This window comes from Varanus komodoensis, unplaced genomic scaffold (genome assembly GCF_004798865.1).
Source record: "Varanus komodoensis strain SLA01 unplaced genomic scaffold, ASM479886v1 scaffold46_3, whole genome shotgun sequence".
In the NCBI taxonomy this organism is placed as follows: domain Eukaryota; kingdom Metazoa; phylum Chordata; class Lepidosauria; order Squamata; family Varanidae; genus Varanus; species Varanus komodoensis.
The window spans coordinates 1,488,538-1,512,641 of record NW_025336044.1 but is presented as its reverse complement, the minus strand read 5'-3'; the positions used below and the strand labels follow the sequence as shown (position 1 = coordinate 1,512,641).

Sequence of the window (24,104 nt, the reverse complement as noted above, 5' to 3'; positions counted from 1 at the left end):
GCACCTGGTTCCTGCATCTTGCCTTGCATCCTGCCTTGCCATGCTGCCTCAGCATCACAGACCTTCCTGCTCGCTGTAGTGCCTGCCCCTTGCCTGACTGCTGCTGCATTTGGTTCCTGTTGCGCCCTGCCTTGCTTGGTATCACAGAAATCATAGAATCGTATAGTTGGAAGGGTCCAGAAGACCATCAACCCCCCGCTGTTGCAGGACACCACGTTACACCATCCCACTCAGGTGGCTGTCCAGTTTCTTTTGAAAGTCTCCAGGGTGGGGGAGCCACCACCTCTCCAGGCAGCTGGAAAACCCACCCCTTGTCTGGATTATTAAAAGCTAGCAAGCATGGGAGGGGCCTTCTCAGATGCACACTTGGAGGTGGCAAGAGGCTTGAGAGTGTGGGAGAAGCTGGGAGCGATGCCGCCAGGCTGGTCTCCTAGGAGGATCACCCAAGGTGAGATAGTCAAGGCGGAGGGACCAGCCAAAGAAGCATCCACCCTCACCTCAGCAGAAGAGAGGGGATCTCGCTAATGAAGATGGGGGCAGAGAACCTCTAGACGGGCAGCTGCTGAGCAGCAGTGGTAACTGGCCGAGGCAATGGCCGTGATGCTCAAGCTGGCACCGGTCAGTCCTGCAGGAAGAAGGCAATGGCGAACCCCTTCTGACCTTTTTACCTCGAAAGCCCAAATCCAAAATGAAACAAAAGACAGTGCTAGAGGAGGAGACCCCCAGGCTGGAGGGCACTCAGCAAGCTTCTGGGGAAGAGCAAAGTAAGTGTGAATAGCACTGTTGCTGATGATGCAACTTGATCAAAGCCGAAAGGAAGGCTAGTGGCTGACAGGTGCAAAGGTGAAAGGAAAGTCCGATGCTGTGAAATGTGAATGTGTGAATCAGGGTGACCTGGGAACCCGAAAGCAAGAAATGGAAGCACTGCAGTAGTTGGTGTGAGCGAGCTAAAGTGAACTGGAGTGAGACATTTTTAGCTGGACAAACACAAAGTGTTTTGCTCTGGAAATGACAAACTCGGAAGAAATGGAGTGGCTTTGATAGTATGCAAGATGTAGCATAGCCAGTAAGATGCTATGATGCAAAACCTGACAAATCATTTGAATCAGAATTTGTGGAAAACCAATCAAAATAACCATAATTCACTCCAAGAACAGTTGCTGAAGAAAAAACTGAAAACTTTCATGCAGGGGTTCAAGAAGTAATTGATAACACACCAAAACTAGGTGTGCTGATAATCCCAGGTGACTGGAATGCAGAAGTAGGAAACAAGTCAAATCAAATATTGTAGGAGAATTTGGTCTAGCGGTAAGAAATGAAGCAGTAGAACAGCTCACGGATTTCTGTGAGGTCAACAGTTTGTTGCAAATAAATTCTTCAAGCGATCAAATAAGCTATGTAAATGGAAGCAGGAAATGGAGAAGCTCTACTCTCATTGGCCAAACAAGACCAGGAGCAGATTTCAGTAGATACCCTGAATTCTTGATATCAAGAATCAAATTCAAGCTAAAAAAGAACAATGACAGAAACCTAGAAATACATAGAAATGACAGAAATGCAGCTTGAGTAACATTTGACGTTCACATGAAGAACAGAAAGAACCATTTAGAATGACTGCTGCAAAGATATAGAACAACAGAAGAGGGAAAATATAACTACTGCGGCGAGGATTGCATTTGCCCAGCATAGGAGAAGTGAAGAGCCACCTACTGAAGAGTTGATTTTAAAAAAGAGTTTGGATTGCATAGAGATGGACAGGTTGACTTTGTCTTTGAAGGAAGAAGAAGATACGTACTTCTATCAAACCTGGAATATTTTCTGTCATTGGTTAGAGAAATGGGACTATGCATAGAATCAAAGACAATTTTTGAATGTAAAAAAGAGTGAGATGTCGACCCAGTATGTCCGATGTTCTGCATAATTGTTGTTTTAGTTTTGGACTTACGGAGAAAATAATAAAATTTGATCAAAACAACAGAAGAGGGAAAATAAGAGACCTTTTTGTGAAGATTCAGGAAATCAAAGGGAAATTCAAATCTAGATTAGGACTGCTAAACAACGAGCAGGGGGGCACACTGCCTGACCAGGAGGAAAGTAAGAGATGGTCGAAAGAATATACAAAGGAGAGGAAAGAGTGGCAGACTCCTTCAGAGGGGGTCCCTATGAGGAATAGCCTGCAAGATTCGAAAGTCAAGTGAAAGTTGCTCTGAAAGCACCTGGGAGGAACAAAGCAGCCAGGTAGGAGGGGGACCAAGAGAAGTATCCCAGGTTCCAGAGAGTGCAGCAGTCCGAAGGAACGTGATGCTCAGGTGTTGCACCAAAGGACAGTGCCCTGCATGGAGGGAGACATCCCTGAATCCACTCGGATTCTGAGAAGGAAGTGGCACTAGAGATCATATCATGGGTTAGAAATATCCCAAACAAACAAACATCAAAAATCTACATTGGCTACTGGCACCACCAAAGAATTTCAGAAGACAGGTGAGTGCCTTCTTGACTACAGCAGAGACTTTGACTGTATTGATCAGAAGCAGCTGCGGGTCCTCCTGCAAGTGCTCAGCAGTCCTGATTCATGACCTCTATTGCGGTCAAGAAACTACCGTTAAGGCAGAATATGGGGAAGCAGAATGGTTTTCCGCAGGTTAAGATGTCAGATAAGCAGTGGCAAAGGACTGAGGCTTCATATCCAGGGAGGCCTTGGCCTCCTGCCAAACCTTTTTTTTTTTATATATAATTACCGTTAATTTTACTGCATTGGTAACAATAAAAATCAGGGACATACCTAGGCAAAAGATCATTTTCTAGACTAGAAAGGATAAAGAATGATCTACAGCCAACAATGTCCCAAGATTGCTTGTCTGAGCTAAGCATTCCCTGCACAGAAGATGATAGACTGCAACTTACTGATTTTAATGATATCGTTAAGTTTGCATCCAAAAAAGCTTGAAAGAAACCATTCTGACTTTGTATATAATGTAATATTATAACATAGCTATGATTCCCCTATGAAAGTTCCATGTGAACATCTCCATAAATTCCATACTTTTGTAAACTTATTAAAGGTTATACATTTGTAAACAATCTTTTAATCAGTGCTAAAATTTTAGTCATGTTCTAGTTTCACTGAGTAGATAAAGAAGAGAACAGGGTGTTGTTTCTTGTGATCAGATGCTATTAGTCTGGACTTCCCAAGGTCTCCCTCCCGGGGCCTCCAGTTGCTTTGATCCGGGGCTGCAGAAAGGGCTGAATTTTATCTGTTTGTCTGTTCAGTCTGTACACAGAACATATAATAAAAAATCTAGTTTGGAATCAGAGGAATTAGTGAAAATTGGCAGAACGCATCAATAATGTAAGATATGCCGAAGATAACAGACTCCTGGGAGGAAGCAGCAATAAACTGAAACGACAAATGGATGAAAGCAAAAGAAGTGCACAAGCAGGACTGGAGCTGAACAAAAATCACACTGCAAAATCAAGCAAATGCCAAGCCTCCAGCAGAATTACAGAGCATTCAATGTTAAGAATGCAGGAACTGAAGTTGTCAAAGATTTTGCATCCCTTGGCTCCGTCACTGAATTCGATTAATTCAAAGAGAGCCTGCGGCCAAGGAATCTGAAAAAGACTGAGACATGGAAGGGCAGCAATGAGGGAACTAGAAAAGACCAAGTATAGGGACGTTTCACTGGAGCCCAAGATCACCCATGGTGTATTCCTAATCGCTAGGTATGGATGTGAAAGCTGGACAGGGACAAAAACTGACAGGAGGAAAATTGATGCATTGGAAACACGGTGCTGGAGGAGAGCTTTGCAGATTCCCAGCAAGAGGAACCAAAACAAGCCAGAGTTTCCCCTAGAAGCAAACATAGCCAAACTGAGGCTGCCTCGCTCTGGGCACATCATGAGGAGGCAAAACTCCCTGGAGGAGAGCATCCCGCTAGGGAACGTGGAAGGCAGAGGGGAAAGGAGACCAGCGTGGATGGTTGAGCCCACCTTGCAGGGCTGTCACGGGCAGGGCGGTTGGGGGCTTGCATCCACACAGTTGCCTGCCGCAAACCAGGGAAAGGATGGCAGCACAGAAGAACCGGTGGCGGGGGGAGGCAAGAGCGGGGGCAGGGTCCTTCCCCGAGAGAAAGCTGCTTTGTGTGCTGAAGCAGAGCGAAGGAGTGTTGCAGGACTCTGCCATGCCCCGAGCAAAGAGGCATCCCAGGGAGATGGGGAAGCCAGGAGGAAAGTTAGAACAAAGGAGCAAATCCACATTTTGTTGTGCCAATGGAAAGAACGCAAAACTGCTTATGGCAGCAGGCAGAGTGAAGCTGGCCTCGTCTTTCTCCGCCGTCCCTCCAGGCAAGGGAGAGGCCAGCCTGGGCCAGCTGTCAGCCAGAGACGCAGCAGTGCAGGCAGCTCGCTTCCGGTCGGAGAGAAGATGCTCCGGCTCTATCCAGAGGCAGAAGGGACGACGGACCACGAGCACTGTTGCCTCCAGAACACCAGCAGCGGGTGTGTGGAGATGCCTCTGTATGGTTTTCCAAAATGGATTGCCCTCCACTTCCCCCCAGCCCACTGGCAGGGCCCCTCTCTCCCTCTCCCTCTCCCATATTGATCTCAGTTGCCTTTGCAAACAACACTTTCCTGCAAAGAGGGGCAAGAACGCAGCGAATAGAATGAATACTATCTCACATCTCCCCTTTTCTTCTCTCCTCATACTCTGCCCATGCCCCCAAATGCCTCTCCTCCACTTGATGACTTTGCACAAATATGGACCTTCCTCCCTCTCGAAAAATACTCTGCCATCTTCTGCCTGGCCCATGCAGCCGCGTCCTCCCTCACCTCGCCTTGGTCGGCTGACTCCCGCCCAGCTCTCTGCTGCTCACTCCATCCTCCTCTCTTGTCGCTCTCCTCAGATCCCTGCAGTTGCCGGTTCCTTGGCACCACCAGGACACCCTCGGCTCCTCCCGCCTTCTTTTCTCCCTTTCAATATACGAGGGGTCTTCTAAAAGTTTCCGCACATTTATATTTCATACTTTATAAATAGATTTTATATTTTTTTCTGATGGCATAAAAAGTTGGTATGATGCTGGGAATCATGCATTGCAAAGGAAGGTGAATATGTAGGAAAATGATGTAATTTATTTTTGCAATTCTTAATAAACGGGAGTTTAAAAAAGGCAGCAACTTTTTGAAGAACCCCCGTATAAACAGGCCAGGCATGGTCTGGAGGTACACGCACTTGTTCCATCATTCCCTGAGGGGGTCTCTAGAGGGCTTCAGGCCCCAGAGGGGCGCTAGGGACCTGATCCTGCTGCTTGCGAGTGTCCTGCACCGGAGCCCAGCCCAGTCTTCCGAAAGTTAGAAAGGGAGCTCCAGGAAGCCGCTGCTGCTTGAGGGGCAAGGTGGGGGCAAGAAAAGTAAGTGGGAAGAATGGTGGGAAGAAAGCTCTGCATTTTCTGAGCGTGGGGAGAGCACAGACTGGGGGAGAGAGGGAGAGGCAGGCAGAAACAACTGGGGGAGCCAAACCTGGTGGGAGCGACCCCTTGGAAGGTGAGGGGGCTGCTGGAACACCTCTTCCCCAGTGCCGGCTCCGGGCAACAGTTCCCCTGAAGCTTTAGAAAAGGAAGGCACAATGGGGAATGAGCCTGTTTGGCCAAGGAGAGCCAGGCAGCGGAATGCCCCCGGCCTCCCCCGGGTGCTCAGTCACGGCGAAGCACTCGGCGCTCTCGCAACGATGGCTCGTGGGGCCAAGCCCTCTCCGGAGGGGGAGTGGCTGTGCCAGCCTGCCGCAGCAGGAGCGGTCAGGGCCCCGGGTGCCTGTGGGCCTGAGCCAGTGCACGCTCAGGCAGAAGAAGCCCTGCAGCCCCCAGCAGACGACACAGGGCCGCAGGCGACATGGGGTGCAGGCACCCGCATGTGAGAGGCGGATGCAGCTGTGGGGAACGAGGGGCTGTGTGCCGGGCAGAGGCTGCTTGTGTGAATGTGGACACGCAGGCCCAGTGGGGAACGTCCAAGGCCGGCCGCGTGACGACGCCTCCACTGGCTGGTGTTCAGCTGCACTCGCCGGCCTTTCTCGGGGTTCTCCGAGGACACGGCTCCAAATCCCCTTTGGCCAAGCCAGCGCAGTGGAATTGGCACTGGGCAGCCTTTCGCTACCCGCTGGGCCTTTCTGCTCCACCGCCTCGCCTCTCCGACAATCGGGTCCTGCTGAAAGGCAGCCCCTGAGCAGGCCGACGGGGAGCGGGGCTTCCCGGCCTCTCCCGTCAGCTCACACAGCCCCAGCCCCAGGAACACGTCCCTGCAATTGCCTGACGGGGAGGAGTCCGTGCATGGGGGCTTCGCATGAGAGGCCGGGCACCCTGGCGGGGGCACTGGGTTTAGGGCCCCTGTGGGTGGACCGGGCTGCCCCCATCTCGCCCCGACGCTTCTGCCTTGCTCTCGCACGCTGAAAAGGCGTGCTTCCCAGCACCACGGAGAGCCCTGCCTCTTGCGGCCCAGCCTCACCTGATCACGAAGCTGTGCGAGTCGATCTCCTCCCCACAGCCACTGTTCAGCAGGATGCCAGAGTTGCCCACGATGGCGCACGTCCGGAAGTGCTTGCCCTTCAGCGGGGAGGTCCTGGGCAAGAGGGCATAAAGGTTTTGGGAAACATTCATGGTGCTGCCCCTGTCGAAGACGTAGTGGATGATGTCCCCCGGCTTGAGGGTTCCCTTCAGCACCGAGATGTCTTTCTCGGCATCCAGAAACTTCAGGATCTGCTTTCTTGAAAGAAAGGAGGGAAAGGGGCACCCGGCAATATCAGGCAGGGCTCCCATCTGAGCAAACTCAAGCAGTCGCGCCCCTAGTCCCATCACATGCTTCTCAATGTTTGCATTTCCATTTATATTGCTGACCTGCCACACAGCCCTCTAGGGCAGCCTGGGCATTGACAAATGCACATAAAGCAGCATACAAAAATCCAAGGTAGGTACCACAAAGAATCAAAAAGAAAGAAAAACATATATACATAACAATATATCAAAGAATAATAGCAAAATAGCAAACAATATCAAAATAAGCAATGCAACAATGACAGAAATAGTAATGCAACAATATATCAGAGAATAATACCAAAAACTTAGCAATATCACATGTTCACAATATTACAGTAAAATGATACAGCAGGATCAACCCAATAAAGTTACAATAATGAACCCACAATGTGACTGGCAGTGTTGGCTGGTAGGTTTCAGGGGAAGAAGCGTGACGGGCAGGTGGGGGAATTTTGGGACCTGATGCTCATGGATGTTCTGTGGGACCTGGTGAGACCTGCCTGGCCTTGGGGCAGCCAATGCCCCTGGGCTTGCAGCTTTCCCAGGAAGTTGGCCAGTTGGTCTTCCCAGAAGGGTCTCGGGGGACCTTACCTGCTGGCACCCTTCTTCTGGCATGTTTCCCGGCCCACTGCCCACCTCATCCAATGCTTGGAGCATCATGCAGCTTTTCTGGTTGCTTTACACAGCAACATGCGGTGATGGTGGAAAGGGTAAACAGTACGGAAATTAAATGCAAAAAAGGACGACCACATTATTAACAGTGGCCATTTGCCCCCAAGTCTGAGCCCTATGAAGGATCCCCAGGTGAGTTGGGAACTCTGAGCATCTTTAGGGGCTCCAGGGAGCCTGTTTGTGAGCATCTGCAGTGTGACTCAGATCCGCCTCTCGAGGGACGTGCCAGTACCTGATCTTCAGCGAGAGCGTCTGGTTGTGCTTCCAGCTGGACGGGGCTGGCCTGTGATGGTGTCTCATACTTTCATTGCCTCTGTCTACGAGAGCTGGAGATGACGAGCCATTAATTGCTACTTCGGCCCTGGAGAGGAAAAGGCGGGTGGAGAGAGAAGGGAGGATTCCTCAGCATTGCTCTCAGGTCCCAGCCGGCCAGCAGTCAAGCTGACTACAATTACCAGAGCTAGAAAGAGAGCAGGAAGCTTCTCATGTGAGGATCAAACAGGGCACCCTGCATGTGTGAATTGACAGTGGGTTCTACTGCGGAAGCAAAGATGGTGACATGCTGTGTGTAGAAACAGAGCGAGTCAGAAGGGGCCTCCTGGGCCATCTAGTCTGACCCCTGGATCCAGCTGGCTCCACTCATGACATGCCTACCATGTGCATGTATAACACCCTCACCGATGGGGCTTCAACCACCTCCCCTGGAAGCCCATTCCATACCCTCGGGGTCCTAACCGTCAGGAAGTACTTCCTGGTATCCACCCTAAATCTTGGTCCCCTGAGCTTAGCCCCATTGGAACACGTCCTGCCCTCCACTGCAGGGGAAAAAGGTCATGACCCACCTCTGCGAGGCACCCCCTCACATACCTGCATGCTGCTAACAGGTCCCCCCTGAGTCTCCTCCTCTGCAGGCTGAAGAGGCCCAGCTTCCTCCGTCTCTCCTCATCTGGCTTCCCCTGCAAACCAGCCACCATCCTAGTGGCCCTTTGCTGCACTGACATAAAGAACCCATCAGGGGAGAGCACAAGGCCTGGAGCCCATGGGACTGGGTAACGGGACCCAGGCTGTGCCATTTCCCACTCTTACGGCATTTCAGATTTCTAAATCGTCAATTAGCACATGCACATTTCATGCACGTTTGCTCATTCTTTTGTCTTCTGATGGGCCGGTAGCCATCGGGCCTTTCTCCTGTTTTCCCAGGCACACTGTCCCTGGCACCGGCATGGCACGGAGGGCTTTCTCCATGTATTTTTGACTCCCCTTTATTCTGGCTAGATAGCAGGAAAAATGTCCTGACGGGGAGAGCAGTACAGGAATGGGACCCAAGACCGAGGGAGGTGGTGGGCTTGCCCAGCTGGAGGCCTTCTAGATGCAGCTGGACAGCTGTGCGAGAGGGGTAGTGTAGCTTGGACCCCCTCCCCGAACAATACGATTCTAGATCCTGTGACTGGTTGCTATTCGAACATCCTGTAGCAATCAATGCCATAATTTAATGATGTGCCACATGCACAGCTGGCTAGGTTCGTTTGGATTTTTCATCCATGTACTGCATTGTGCCACGGGTAAGACTGAAGCCTCTGCTTTGTAGCTCTCATTGCCAGCACAACTTCTCAGTCATTGCTAAATTGTTGTCGCAGATCAGACGGGAGAGAAATCGTGGGCAGAGGGGGAGGGGAGATTTAAAACATTGGAAGGAAAAGTGGGAAGCAACTGATCCGGGAGGTAATTGGAGAGAGCGCTGTCCCCCAACGAGAGAGAGGGAGAGGACCAAATAGATTAATAGTCCTCTTCAAACAAGAAACAAATGAACACAAAATCTAATTTACGAACCTATTAGCTTTGCTATGTAAGCCGTTCACCGCGGATGGGAGGACACCTCTGCCTCCAGAACTCCTACAAGACAAAGGAAATGCATTATTTATAAATGGGGGTGGGGGGCTTTTCGCGTTACTCAATAGGCAAATCCACCCCCTCCCCTCCGTGCTGTGGAGGGGGATTGCTGTGGGGGAGGCGGGGGAAGTGCTCTTCAGCTCACGGATATCCAAGCTGGGAAGCTGCAGTCAAGGAATGCATCTTGTTTTTAAAAAAAGTTTGCCAGTGAGACACACACATTAAAAATATGTGTGTTCACACATTTGAAAGGTGCGCTTTTCCTAGTCAGACGGCTGAAAAGCAGAGCAGAGGCGAAAATGGGAGTGAGCAAAGTGAACTTTGGGGTGAAAATTGGAGAATTTCGGAGCACCTGAACATCCCCAGCTCCCATCCTGACTGGAGAGCACTGAGCAAGCGGCCTTTCTCAACCCGGTAACCCTCCAGCTGGGTTGGCTTGCAAGGGTCATGATTCCCAGCCAGCATGATGGGAACTGTAGTACAAAATATCTGGAGGGTGCCAGGTTGGGAAAACGGCGGTATTCAGAGGCACACTTCCTCTGAACCTGGAAGCTTTGCTCTCTCTCTAGCTCACACCTTCCTTGTGCAGCCCTCCAATTAAACTAATGCCGATTAAGACATCTGCGAGTGTGTATTTTTGCATCATGAAATGTGCCATGAAACCAGCGATGGCCGGAAATGTCCCCCGTCAGACGCAGCGCCGTGCAGCCTGGACCTTTTCCTTGGGTTGCTCACTGCCAGCATCGCACAGACCAAAGCGGAAGGAGCTTGCCAAAGGAAGCCAGGGCAAAAGGCAACTCTGGGAGATCCGCTGGGTGTTTAGTATGTGTGTGATGGTTCTCATTGCCACTCTCCATATTTCATTTCTCTACTGCCTGACAGCCGAAGCTCCGTGGGCAGTCCCTGCGATTCGTAAAAACACAAACCATAAATGCAATAAGAACAGCGTGATTCCCCCAATAAAACCAATTTAAAAGCTAAAGGAATTTTAGTACAAACAAGTCCTGTTGAAAGCAGCTGGTATGAAGGTCTCATCATGCCATGAAGTAGCCTGAAATACCATTGAGCTGCAGGGTGAAGAGGGCAGTCTTGAGGGAGAGCCAAAACAAAGGCAGAGTTGGTGCTAGGAAGGCCTCAGTGGGGAGGTCTTCCCATAATTGAAGGGGCCACCACTGAGAAGCCTCCCCCCGTTGCCTCCTCCCAGGTCTCCCTCGGGAATGGCATCCAGCGGAAGGCCTCAGCTGCTGGTCACGGCAGCCAAGGGGTACTGATCCGGATTGGATCAGGGGTACAAGAGGCTCCTTTCCTTGAGACAGTGATCTGGGGAGCTTGGTTTCGGGCACACTCACCCAACTTCTCATTCATTTATTCCAGGGGTGGGACCCCAGCACCCCTCCAGATATGGTCAGACTCCAGGGTTCCCATCATGCATTTGCCATGCTGCCTCAAGCTCAGCTGGGCTACTGTCTAACAGCATCCCCGAGAGAAGCTCACTCTGGCTATTCCTGCCAGGGGGCACCCAGCAGACAGGGCCGCATCCCTCACAGGTGCTTTTCTGGATGATTTGGGGTCATGAGGGATTCTAGTTAATGCCTGCATACGTGGCCCCAGGCCTGGGAGAACTCCCCCGTTCCCTTAAAATACAAAGCAAGCTGCTTGGGTTCGAGGGGATCGCAGTGGATCTGAAGAGAGACAACGGTCCCCTAGCCGTGGCTCATCTTGGGGTGCATGGGCTTTTCAGCTTTAATTCCTTACTCAGGGCCTTGACGGAGCTCTGATTCAACCCTTCCTGCGAATAAGGAAACGTCAGTCTTGGCTGTTCCCTGCGGGCTGACGCGTGGCCGCCATGGAAAGTGGCCACTGCCCCTCACAGCTCCGTCTTTTGCTGAGCATCCCTGTTAGAAAAGTCCGACCTTGAGCTGAAGTGCAGCCCATTTTCACACCATTTTCAAAACCACCCTCCTTTTCCACGGGGGCTTCTGTGATCGCGAAGCCACTTTGGAGATTCAGCTTTTACCCGTGCTGGTTCTCTCCCTTCTCGTTCGCACCCCCAGTTCTTTTTCAGTTGCACAGAGAGCAAAGTTGCTGAGCCATCTGGTACCCTCAGAGGAAGCCGTGGCCCGTCACAGAACTCCTTTTAAACCTCAGAGGACTGCGGGAACCATCCAAAGAGCACAAGAGTGTGAGCTCAGGACTTTCTGTGTCCAGAAGGACTGTGTCCGCCCAGTGAGGGCAGGACGGGGGAAGCTCATGCCCAGTCCCAAAGCACGCCTGCCGGGGTCCCGAACCTGCCCTCCAAGGTTCCCAGTATGGCTGGCCACCCCATTTGCCCCAACCAGCAAAAGTGTCCCAGCTTTTGTGCATTCCCTCTATCCTGGAATGCCTCTTCCAGGCGTCTTTAGAACGTCAGGCTAAACGATGCTGATCTTGCGATTGTGTCTGGACACGCAGCTTTTGCCCTTGGTCCTGCCCTCGCAGGGGAGGGAAGCGTGTCCCAGTGGAAGAACGCAGGCCTCAGGTGGAATAAGCCAGACCGGCACTGGGGTAGGCCCCGTGCGGGTCTTGCTAAAGGCCCACGCTCCAGCCGGGGCCACCGAGAAAGCCCCCGGAGTCATGCCTCCGCTTTGCCTTCGCAGCCTGCCGGCCCACCTGCCTCTCGTTCCCGTCCAGGCAGTGGCGGTGGTGAAACGAAGGCGCAGACGCCACGGCTGGCTGGCTGGCTGGCGGGGAGAGAGAAGGGGGTGCTGTCGCAGCGATCGGCAGTGGGGTGAGGAGGCAGATACGTGGTGCGGCAAGGCGGTGGTCTCCCCCAGCCCGTGAGCTGCAGCTCCTGCTCGCTTTGCACCGTGCTTGCCATGCTTGTGTCCGCCGCCTCCCTGCGCTTCTCGTGGCATCTCTCAAAGCGCCGCTCCGCTCTGGCTCCTGCAACACGTTCACTTGTGTGCCCGTGCGGGTTGCTTCGAGGAGAAGGCCTCTCACGAGGAGCCCGTGGGGATCCGCCTGTCTGGGGGTTCTGTTCGGGTTCGGACAGCCTTGGATACCGAGAGTTCTGTGAAGGGAGAAGATTTGCTCTGGGTGTGTCTAGAGTTGCGACCTGGGAAACGAGGAGGGGGCGGTGGTGTCAGTCGGCCATCTCAAACGCCAGCCTGAGTGGCCACGCGAGGGGCCCGGTGGTGAGCAGAGTGTTGCACGGCTTACGTCAGCTGGACGAGGCGGCCCTGCTGCACTGGCCACGGCGGGAGGCTTCAGGGACGGCCCGAGCAGCGCTGTGCGCCAGAGGTGCCTCTCCTCATGGATGGCCCAGGGGCTCATGCCAATATGATTGTGAGCCGCCCTGAGATGCCGGGGCATCAGGGACGGCATGCAAAAGTTTTAAATAAATAAGTAAGTAAATATCTCCGCCAGGGCATCCTTTCTGCCCCAGGACATCTATTGGCACCCAATGCGTGATGTGACGCTGTTACGTTCAGTGTTGTTGCGCTCCTGCCACAGGAGGTAGATCTACTGGGATGGGTCAGAACTGAACCAGGGCCTGCTTTCTGCGGGCCTGAAAGGACCACGGACATGCGGGCCTCTCTGTGGTGTGCTCGGTATCGGAGCCTCAGGACTGCTTCTGGGCTCCTTGGAAGATGCTGTGACCTTCCATTTTCACATCGGTGCCGAATGAGTTCTTCTGCAAAGGGTTTTTCTTTTTTCTTTGCTCTTCTTCCAGGCAGGGAAATGCAGGATGGAGTCGGAAAGCAGAAGACCCACGTTTGCATTCGAGCACTTGCTCTCTCCCGCTGTACCACGATGCCACCGGGTCTCAGTTCGGTGGCAAACTGAACGTGGCAACTCAGATTAGCAGCCCATCAACAGATGTGCGTGGAAAAGGTCCGAGCGGAGAGCAGCCGTCACAGTGGCCAGCCAAGGCTTGGAGCTCAGAAGCGAAGAGAAGGGAGAACTCGTGGCAGTACAGAATCACCAAAGAGCAAAGCTGGAAAGGGCCGCAGAGGCCACCTGACACGGCTCAGTGCAGGACTTCAGGCCCACATGCCCCACTAATGCTTCCTGCGTGGGAAAGCCCCTCACTGGTGTCACGGCTGCACTGTCCTAAACTCAGGATTCCCTGTTCAGCTGGAATCGGGCTTCCGGTAACTTGGGTCCATCATTCCACGTCAGTCTAGGATGAGGGAGGACCCAGATCACACAGACCGTGGGAGCGTCGGGGAGGTGCGGCCTGCAGGAGGGGGCGCTGCAGTGGGAGATCTTTCCAATGGAGACCACCTTCAGAGGTGGACCCCGTGGCTCGCTTCCAATCCGGGCGAAGAGTCCCCCGGAGGCACATCAGGTGGATCGGGGCCATGCCTGTTTCCACAGTGTGCCTCCTCCAAGGGTCATGAGGAGAGCTTTGGGGAATGAGCGGTAGACAGGGTGCAACACGCTACTTTGGGTATGCTCAGAGACTTATGTGAAGCGGTACAGATGATTAAGCAAAGGGATATAACCGTTTCTGGGACTGGTTGGCGGGAGGACCAAGGTGCTGCGCCTGGTCCCACGGCCGACTACGTGGCTGTGCCGGTTGGCTTTCGTGCATAGGAGGGAGGGCTGGGCCCTTGCACGGCAGGAAGGCCCGGGGAGGGGCAGCCAGTCCCTGCTCGAATGGAGCGATGGTCCCTCACGGCAAGGCAGCGTCTGCCGTCCCTGGGAAGAGTGCCAGCACCCCAGCGCGAGGACGAAGCTCAGGCAGGACTGTGCACGGAAGGCCCTCCAGCGGCAGCCTTTGCTGCACCCAGGCGCACGGCGTGCCGTCGGCGGGATGCCCAAGGTGGGGGCAGAAGGGAAGGGCCCAGGCAGAGGCAAGAAGACCCGGAGAAGCTCTCGGGTCCTTCGCACAAAGACTGTCCCCAGAAGCTTACAACGGATTCGCCCGCAAGGGCAGTTGTGGGGCTGCCCAGCTCCTCTGAAGGGCTCTTCCCATTCTGCCCCTCATACAGCAAGCTCAGCCATGGGAGAGTTTGGGGGCAACCCCAGGGCAGGCTCTCCTTCCTCTGCAGGGCAGGAACGTAGCCCGAGACGTGAGAGTCCACAGGGTCTGTGTCCCAGAGCCCCTCGTGTGGCCCAAAGGTGCCCACTGCACACCTGTGGAGCTGGCGACGTGCGCCATGTTTTCCTTCTGCCACTTCTCCTGGGAAACATTCCCCTCAAGGAGAAAGCCCGACAGCTGCTTTCAAGGGCCATGCGCCAATGTTTCAGCCGCTGTCCTCCAGGCATTCTGTGTGTGGTGTTAAGGAAGTACCCCACTGGGGGTGTGAGAGAACACACAAACATTCTGGCTTCTGGAAAGCACAAGTGCCTCTTTGGGGAGTGAGGGGCCACATGTTCCTGCCTCAATGAGGCACGTGAGAACTCGCACGTAAATGTTTAAAATCTCACCTGCTCCTGTTGTCACAGCTCGGCAACTTGGTGTTTGCAAAAGCTTTCCTCCTAAATGGCAAGTTGCTACCTTGGGAGTCGAATCCCTCTTTAAAGTCAAGGCAGTGAATTCCAGCAGCATCTGTGCCAGTAATGTCAAGACATGCCTTTTGCTCTCACTAGGAATCATCTGCTTTCACCGGGCCAAATAAGACAAGGCTTGACAGGAGACCGGTGGCTCTTGTTTAAATTATGCCCCTCCGCACCGGATTCGGGGGAAAGCCAAACTCAGGCGTGTGACATGCAAGACTTTCTGGAAGAAATGCACATTTGAGCAGGCACACCCTGCAAGATCCACACTTCCATGCTTTAGCTTTAGCTTTTCCATGCATGTATTTGGTCTGGATGCATTTTGGAAGAACCTTAACACTTAATCAAGTAGCGTGCCCCGAGATCACACCCGCCTTTAATCTACCCTTAGCAGTGAGTGTATTGAAGGCTGGGTGTACCTTAAATAACAACCGTCTCCAGCACAGTCTTGGCAGTCAACCTTGCCCGGGCACTGATACGGGGCTGGGCACCCGTGTTGTGATTATGTGCTGTCAGAAGCTCTTCAACTTATGGCAGCCCTACAAAGGCTCTGTCCTTGGCAGCCCCGCTCAGCGCTTGCAGACGCGGCGGCTGCGGCTTCCTTGATGGAATTGTTCCGCCTCGTCACTGGGCTCACTTGCAGCTTTCCCTACCACGATTGTCTTCTCCAGGGAGTCTGGCCCTCTCCGATGGGCACCATTTTAAAGCCCGATTCTAGCCCCAGGGGACTGAGCTTCTTGGAAAATCTCTGCGGAACGAGCAAGGCTTGTTTTTATCAGTTTAACCTTCATAACAGGCCAGGGCTGCTTCTTGCAGTTGAACAAACTTTCGGTGGCATTCCTTGTGCTCCCTGCACAGAAGGAAGAGAACGATCCTTGGGGACCCCCCCCCCCCGTTATTCCTGCAGTTACACACTGGAGCTTGAGAAGCAGACTTGGCTCTTCACTAAATGCAGGGGGGGCGGCCTGAGATGCACACGGAACGGCTCTCTCCACAAGTCGCAAAGCTTTACGCAAGACCTGAGCCACATAATGCGTGGGGTGGGAATGCTGGTGCGCTGGCACTTCAGAATGGCAGAGCCAGCCGCTTGCGCATCCTCCTTCTGCCACAAAGCCCCACCTTGGCTCTCGTAGTGGCACAAAGAAGGTGGTACAGCCCTCTCTTGGGGCCGTAGCATTTTAGCACATAGAAGGCAAGGATGCATGGCTGAACCCTCCCTCCTTCCCTCCCGCCCCATTTTCCTTCAAATATCCCCCCACCCACCCCATCCGGACAATGCTGGTATTTTTCTTGGTTTCACCCTTTGGTCCTCAGCCCTATAGCCACATTTTCTTCCTCTTGCCACTCAAGAGCCTCTAGAAATATGCACGCTGCAATATGTTTCAAACTTTCCAAATACTTTTGTTCTGATTTTATGATGTTTGTGTTGTACTTCTATTGTCTGCTTAATGGATGGTTGCAAACTGCCCAGCAAGCACCAGCTGTGAGGTGGTATAGAAATGAGATGATGATGATGATGATGATGCACATAATATTTGATTTATTATAGCAGATTATTGATCTGCACAGAAACCTGTCTCTGCTCAGATGCTTGGAACTTTTCAGCTCCTTTTAAGGTTACTAGAGTGCCTCCTTACAGCCCCATATGTTGCATTTTTATATTTTGACTACATTATAGCTCTTACTCTGAGAAAGGTGGACTGGGGCATCTTCCCAGGCTCACCAGTAAATCAAGTTCCCAGATCAGGTGTACTAAATCAGGTTCTCATGATTTCCCTCTAATATTTTCCCATCTTATCCAAATTATGAAAAGGGCTTCAGTGAAAATAAGATACCTTCTTAGGTTTGTTTGTTCTTTGGTGGCTGTCTAAATATCCCCCAAATGCACCTCAAAAGAAATACAGATGTTGCTTAAAGGAGAGGAGAGATTAAAGTAGCTTGGAATAACCCTTCCAAAGCACCAGATATTTCTTTTCTGCACAGTATGGGATGTGTACTTGGGAAGCCAGGGAAAGAAAATAAGAGGAAACCCTTAACAGAATGAAACCTCAACCAAATATGCAATAGATGGATAGTGACTTCAAGACTCAAGCCTGGAAGGAGCAGTGACAGGAAAGAGATCAGGGGAAATGCATGTGTCTTGTTGCCACCTGAAAATGCACATTAGTTTTGCCAACCAGATCATGCACATTCTCCTGCCCCACAGACTCAAACATGAGACATGGATTTTGCGGGTGTTTACACAAATGTGTATTTTTTGGAAATGCGAATTTGTGCAAGGGCACACGCTTGAACGTAAATACAAGCCTGGGAAATTGGGGGAATTTCCAGAGCATTGTGTCCCCGCTCTCCTTCCTCTTTGGGCCTGTTCACATGATTTGTGAATGGGAGAGAAATCCTTGTTCATCCCTCTCTGAAGGACGTGCTGTTGGAAAGGGGCCGGCGGAGGAGGGCCCGACAGAGACAGACCAAGCAGCTCAATCGTTCTGCTCTGGCCGTCAGACCAGAACTGACCAAGAGTCCATTTTGCATCTCATCCTTGCCTCTTCCGGCGGCTGCGGCTCGTTAATTCGAAGGAAGGTTATTACCCCTTCGACAGCCACTGCCATTTACCCGCCACCATCATTCATGCTGTATCATGCTGTAGTAGAAGCGGGGAGATGACAAATTAATTTTTTAAAAATACAGCAAGCTGCGTATCAGGCACAAACCGGGCAGCTTTCCAAAGGCAATCTGGACTGCCCGGTGGGTTTCTTTCATCAGAAGGAGAGACAGCACACAAAGCGCACAGCACCGGGGGGGGGGGCTTTTCTCTGGGGTGGGGGAGCCTGGTTAGGAAAGAGGTGCTGCCTCCGTTCTCCTTAGCTGGCTTCACCCTGTCTCCCCAAATTGGAAGTCTCCGGATGCAAAGGACTGCAGCACCTGGCTTGGCCACTCGTCCTTCTGGTGAGGAACTGTGCCGGGTTCGTTCCAGCTCAGCCAGTTGGGAAGATCTCATGCAGGGACAACAGTAGGCACTGCCCCTGGCTATTTCTTGGGGAATGCAAGCCTTTGGCTCACCTGGCCAAAATGGACCAGCAGCCGCTCTCTCCATGGGCACGGCAGCTCCAGGCTAGCAGACCGCCCCCCCCCCCACCTGGCCTGCAGGGCTGCTGGGTGGGGAGCTCCCTCCTCCTGGCGTAAACCCTTCCCCCCCAACCAGTGATCTGTCAGCACGTTTCCCCCACTTCCATGTTTTTCTCCCATTTCTGCCAGGCTGGAATGCTCTTAAAGCAAAATTCCTGGAAGTAGGAGCTTTGAGGTAGACTAGGCCAGAATCGGGGTGTTCCTTGGTGCCTTTGTGTTTGGTCCTGGGATCTCCTCAAAGTGCTTTGCTGAAATCACAGTCACCCCTTGGGCTGAAAGAGCTTTGGCAATCTGGGCTGCTTCCTTCCAAGCTGGCCTGCAGCCTGCGAGGGGATCTGGGCCTTTTTTTCCTCTAAACCTGTGTCAGCTTGACCGTTCCTCTCACCTCAGCCTACGATAAGTTGTGCGAGGCAGTATTTCTGTTCGTCAGCCTTGAACCCTGACCCTAACAGCTGATCTGCTGCATCAGCAGCCCACATACTTAATCATGATGAGTATTATTGCTGGGTTATTTTTATGGTATATAACGTCTTATGAAGCACACAGACATTCCAGAAAGAAAAATAATGAAGGATACGACTGCCTCAAAGCTGAACCAGCAGCTTCTTCCTTTCTGGATGCTACAGGTGGTATCTGTGGTCATCCTCCGAGACGGCCTTCAAGGGAGGTTCAGTTGGGGGCAACAAGGGCGGGGCCTGCTTAGTGGCAGCCCCTCGATTTTGGAACAAGGTCCCCTTTGGGGCCCGCCTGGTACCAATGCTATCCTTTCAGTGCCAGGTTTAAACTGCCTTTCACACCAAGACATTGAGCAGCTTTTTAAACAGTATATTAAGGCCTTATGCTAGCTGTTTAAAGGTCCTGTTGTTTTAACTTAGCTATGTAAGTGATTCAAATTTGACATTTAAATCCAGTCTTTAAATGTAGTAGTGATGCTGATGATGTTTTTACTAATGTCTGTATTTCATATGGTATTTTATGATATTTGATGGATTGTTTAATCTGCCCAGGGAGTTTTGGCTATTGGGCGGCATCAGAATCAAATAAATAATGAGAATAATTGCCCCCCTGCTGTAGGCAAAGACTGGGAAGCAGCTGCTTTTTGGAGCCAGACACCTTCCCACCCTTCTCAGGAGCTCTCAGCAGCTTTCCCCAACTTGATGTCTTAGACCATGGGTCCTCAAACTGCGGCCCAGGGCCCGGATCCGGCCCATCATGCCCATGTGGACCTGCCGCCCACCTCCCCCCGTGTGTGGGAGGCAGCGGTTTGCTTGCTTGGAGAAAAGGTTCTTCAAGCGAGCAAGCCTCTGCCTCGTGCGCCCGCCTCGTGGTGCATGCCCACCCCCACATGTGCACATGCGCCTGCATGCGCCGCCCCGCCCCCTCGCCGGCCTGCGCACACAGCCGGGCACCTCCTTTCCAGCCCGTGCGCAGCACCAGCAGCTTTCAGCTGGCCCCCTGGTCAAAAAGGTTGAGGACCCCCATCTTGGACAATTCCCACTTGCCCTGGACAGCAAGTGGGAATCCGCACTGGCAGACTGGGCTTCATCGGGGCTTGAGGTGGGGGTCTCTCTCAGTCATCTCTGGAGACAGCAGGGGTGGGACTGGAGACCCCCTTTTTGCAAAGCCGGTGAGCCTCTCCCCCTTCTGAACGCGTGCCTGCTAGCAGAGGGTTTTTTTCCTCCTTTCTGAATTAAGAATGGCAGCATCAAAAATGGCAGCATCCTTCACTCTCAAGATGTGTCTTTTAAAAAGCATGAAAGAATTACCCAGGGAGGCTTCCTCCCGTTCCTCTGCATGTGCTAGGAGGCAAGGCTAGGGCAATACACCATGCAGAGACACCTCAGCCAACCTCCTTCATGCACAAGTCCTTTAGGTCCCAATCAGCCTTGATCTGATGAAATGACAATTCAGCAACAACAGTTTTGCACCCTGCCGTTGCATCTCAGCCTAAATCTGGAGCCCCACCCTGGTCCCACCTGGTCTACGCCATCCCACAGGAAGGAGGAAAGCAGAGAACCTTCATTCCCCCCTCTCTGCTGCCTAATGTAGCATTTACAATAGCAAAACCAAGGACTGCCTCATAAATAAGACCCATAAAAGTTACAGGCCTGCAAAAGAAATGTTACGGCCTGCACTGGGTGTTGAGGAGTGAGCGTTGCTCTCCAGCAGCACCGAAGGGTCACAGGACACGCCATCCCTGCACTGCCAGTCAGTGCTGAGCAGGCCATAGCCCAAGGCCTCATGATCTAAGGGGGGTCTCCAGCCAGTTTTTCAAAATTACCATTCATTTTATTTCCTCTGCAACAATAAAAATCTTGCACTTCCACCTCAACGTCAAGCAAGCTCATCCTGAAGAAGAAAATTTCAGCCACCAAGATATGCATCAAAATGTGGAAACAATTTTCAGATTGTTCCTGTGTTTGATGGTTACTAAGTGCACAGGTGAAAGATTGTTTTCCAGGCTACAAAGAATAAAGAATGATCCACCGTCAACAATGTCCCAAGGTTGGTTGTCTGATCTAAGCAGTCCCTGCGCAGAAAATGATAAAGTGCAACTTACTGATCTGAATGATATAATTGATAAAGTTGCATCCAAAGCAGCTGGAAAGAAAGAGTTCTTACTTTGTATATACTGTACTGTTATAACCTAGCTATGATTCCCCTCTGAACATTCTGTGTTAACCTCTTCATTAATTTCATACTTTGGTAAACTTATTAAAGGTTATAAATGTATAGACAATCTTTTTATCAAGGCTAAATTTGCAGCCATGTTCTTCTTTCATTGAGTAGATAAAGCAGAGAATGAGGTTTGGTTTCTCATGGCCGGGTGCTCTGAAGTTTGGGCCTCCCAAGGTCTCCTAGCCCAGGGCTTGCACTTGCTTTAATCTGGACTGCCGCCGGCCCTCCCACTCACCTGCCTGCAGGTCCTCATCACCTGCGGCTACCAAGCAAGCCTTAGACTGCACGGCCGACCTAAGAGGAATCCATTGCACCTTTTTCTTCCAAGGATGCCGAAGCATATTGTATAACCGGAAGTCCTCTAGAGGATTTGGCCTGCAATCTGTCTAGATCTTAAAAGCTGCCCTGCTGACCCCAAGGTACGGCCCCGTTGAGATGAGGGACCTGCAGGTAAGTTGGAGCAAACACGGAAAACAGCCCAAGAAACCTGGCTGCACATGCATTTAAAGTAAGCTCTGTTTTGTCCCTGGGTTGTTTTGGACAGAGCTGGCTGGTGGCCACACAGGTCTTGCAAACCCCACCTCCCTGAGCCCCCCCCCCACCGTGAGCTGGACCTCTGGCAAGAGGTCAGTCTGCTCACATGGATCATGCGACAGACACAGATTGCCTTCTGGCTCGAGGATGAATTCTGCAAGGGCCCAGCGCAAGCTGGGGGCAGCATCCCCTGAGGCCCCTAGAAAGCCCACCCTGCAAGGGGTACAGCCACAAGGTGCATCCCACCCGTCTTCTTTGTCCCCAGCACTGGAGATTCAGGCTGGCAGGAAAGATGGCCTGCGCAAGGAAGACCTCTTCCGGCGGCACAAACTCGCAGCCTCACCGACCAGAAGGGAGCCCGGGGGCCCGGCCTTCGGGCGACAGACCGGAAGAGTAGCACCTCTGAGCATGGGCCTTCCGGTCTCCTCGGAGCCCTGGGTCACCCCAGCGCTGAGCAGCCCCCACTTTCAGGCCATGTCCAGTTCCTGCTCCTTTCCGGGCGGAACCTGGCTGGGACCTGGCTGCAAGGTGGGCGCCCTGCCCCTCCACCCCCCCCCACTTCCTGAAAGGCCTTTCAAGTTGGCCACTGCCCATGGAGCTGATGGGAGGAGCTCCCCGAATTTTAGGGTTTGGGTTTGGAGAGGGGCTGAGCTTGGTGCATTTGGGATGCAAAACGGGGGTCTGACAGCTGCGCTGAGGCCTCCCCCGCTCATCTCCCAGGCGGAAGCAGGTCTCTTGCCTGGGAGCCACCCTCGCATTAAGCCTGTTCGGGGGCCCCAAAGTCCACCACAAAGATTACCTGACTCAAACAGGGGTTTTGGGTGGGGAGGGCCTTTCGCCATCACCTCCTGCTCTCTGCGCGTTTAGTTGCACAAGTTCCTGATACCGGGAAGTGCTGGGGGAATTGCACTCTGCACCTGCTCAGGGGAAATGGTGCCTACTTTTCTTTCCCGGGCTGCCTGGTCTTCACTGCACACGGGTCAAGGCATCCCTCGCAGAATGAGCGTACACCTGGAGGGAGGGTGGGGATCGCCCCCCACGAGCGCCAGGGAAGAAAGGTGAGGATCGGAGGCACTTTGCGTCTGCCCAGTCTGTCGCTCCTAAGGGCGGCCGGGCTGGCCAACAATAGCTCGCCCTCGCCACCCGCCCCCCCACCGCCGCGCGCTGAAACGGAGCACGGCGCTGGGTGCCCCCCCCCCCCCCTTGCCACATTTCTCCGGGGCAAAGCCTGCGGCTCCGGACCTCTGGTGCGAAAACAGCCCGTCCCCGTTTCAACCTGCCGGGAGGGGAGGCGGCTCGTTGCTCGGCGGCTCCCCCGCCCGCCAGGCAGGTCCACGCCCCTTCCCCCTCCCGCTCCGGACCCTCGAGAAGACCCATGGCTCTGTAGCCCCCACCTCCGGCTCAGCAGCGGGTCAACGCGCCCGATCCCGCGCAAAGGGGGAGATCAGCCCGCACCCCTCCCGGCGCGCCGGCGCTTCCTCGCCGCTCCCGCCACCGCGGCTGGAGACAAAGAAACCCCGGCGCCCCCTCCCTCTCGCAGCCCACCCACGGCCCCCCCAGCGGCTCCCCTCTTTGCACCCCTCCCTCCTCCGCTCCCCCTTCCCCTGCGAGCCTCGTCCTTCTCCAAAGAGCCCCCCCGCAACACCCTCCGTGCTCCCCCTCGCCCCCTTTCAGCGCCGCTGCTTGGAAACCTCCCGCTCGAGCCCTTTTCCGCCTCTGGCCCCCCAGGGAAAGGCTCCCCGCCGCGCGCCCCGTCCCCGAACGAGCCCTTTCCGCGGGCGGCCGGCTCCATCCTTCTCCAAAACTGCGCTCCGGGCGCCCCCACGCCCCCCCGCCAGAGGAGAGCCGCCCCCGGCCGGGGCGGGCGAGGGGAGGGCGGGTCTCGCGCGCGCGCCGGCTTTACCCGATCTCCAGCTCGATCTCCGAGATGTCCGCGAAGATGAGGACCCCCACGACCAGCGTGAGCAGCGCCAGCGTCCAGCTCCGGCAGGGCAGCGGCATGGTGGGCTCCGGGCGAGGGGGAGAGCCAGGCGCGCGCCGGGGGGCGGAGGAGGCGCTGGGGACCACCTGCGCGCCCCGAGCCGGGTGCTGCGCGCCCCTCCGCTGGACCCGAGGGCGGGGGCGCCAAGTTTGGCCGGCTCCCGCGGGCGGCGCGGAGAGAGGCGCCCCCGCCGAGTAGGGGGCCTGCGGCGCCTGCTGCCCCTCGCCTTCAGAGCATCTCCGGTGCGGGGACCGGCCGGGGCACAACCCGCTCCCCAAGGTTTCCAGATACTGAGCGGCGAGCGGCGGAGCGAACGAGATGAGCCGCCAGCTCCCCCCCCCCGCGCCTCCCCGCGCGCGCGCTCTCCTCCCTCTCCAGCCCGCCCTCCTCAAAGTTTCAGCCCTTTCCTCGCGCGTCTTTCCGGGACCTCGTCCGCGCGGAGCGGAGGTGCGCTGCCCGGTCGCGGCGGCAGCCGCACGGGAGCCAGCGGCCCTTGGATCGCCTCGCGGTCCCAACAACGCCCTTGCAAGGTAGGCCATCTCCCCTTCTCCCGAGAAGCGGGAGGCAGACTCCCGAGGCTCAGGATGTGCAGCAGCCCCGGGACCAAGACGCGGGGCACGAGAATGCCTGCGGGTGACTCAGGGCAGCGACACAAGCCCGGCTTCCCCACCTTTAAGCCATTAGGCTGGAGCGGTTCTCCCCTTAGCCCAGACGCACCTCAGTTATGTGAACAAGGCATAAGCGGGGGAAATACTCTTTAAAAACCTTAGCCAGCTTGATTAAAGTGGGACCAATAGGAAAAACCGTAAAGCAGTGTGTTTTGTGGCTTGTATAATCTATTTTAAAAGTTGCACTGGGTTGCCTTTTCATTCAGCTCCTGTGGTGGAAAAACTGTAATGATTTCTTAGGAAATATGGTCAGACAGGCAGGTAAGTTAA

General features: G+C 53.8%; 1 protein-coding gene across 2 annotated transcripts in view; it reads right to left on the bottom strand.

The window, feature by feature from the left end:
* ST8SIA2 (ST8 alpha-N-acetyl-neuraminide alpha-2,8-sialyltransferase 2) overlaps positions 1–23,186 on the bottom strand; it is a 33,830-nt gene extending 10,644 nt beyond the window's left edge. Inside the window, exons 1-4 of one of the 2 annotated variants that reach the window (XM_044445058.1) lie at positions 23,089–23,186; positions 9,303–9,365; positions 7,705–7,833; positions 6,493–6,750 (exon numbers count right to left, since the gene is read on the bottom strand). In XM_044445058.1, the coding sequence (XP_044300993.1) occupies positions 6,493–6,750; positions 7,705–7,833; positions 9,303–9,365; positions 23,089–23,186 (548 nt within the window). The remainder of the gene's footprint in view (positions 1–6,492; positions 6,751–7,704; positions 7,834–9,302; positions 9,366–23,088) is intronic. The other variant, XM_044445059.1, reaches the window with a different exon arrangement.
* Positions 23,187–24,104: the final 918 nt, after the last annotated feature.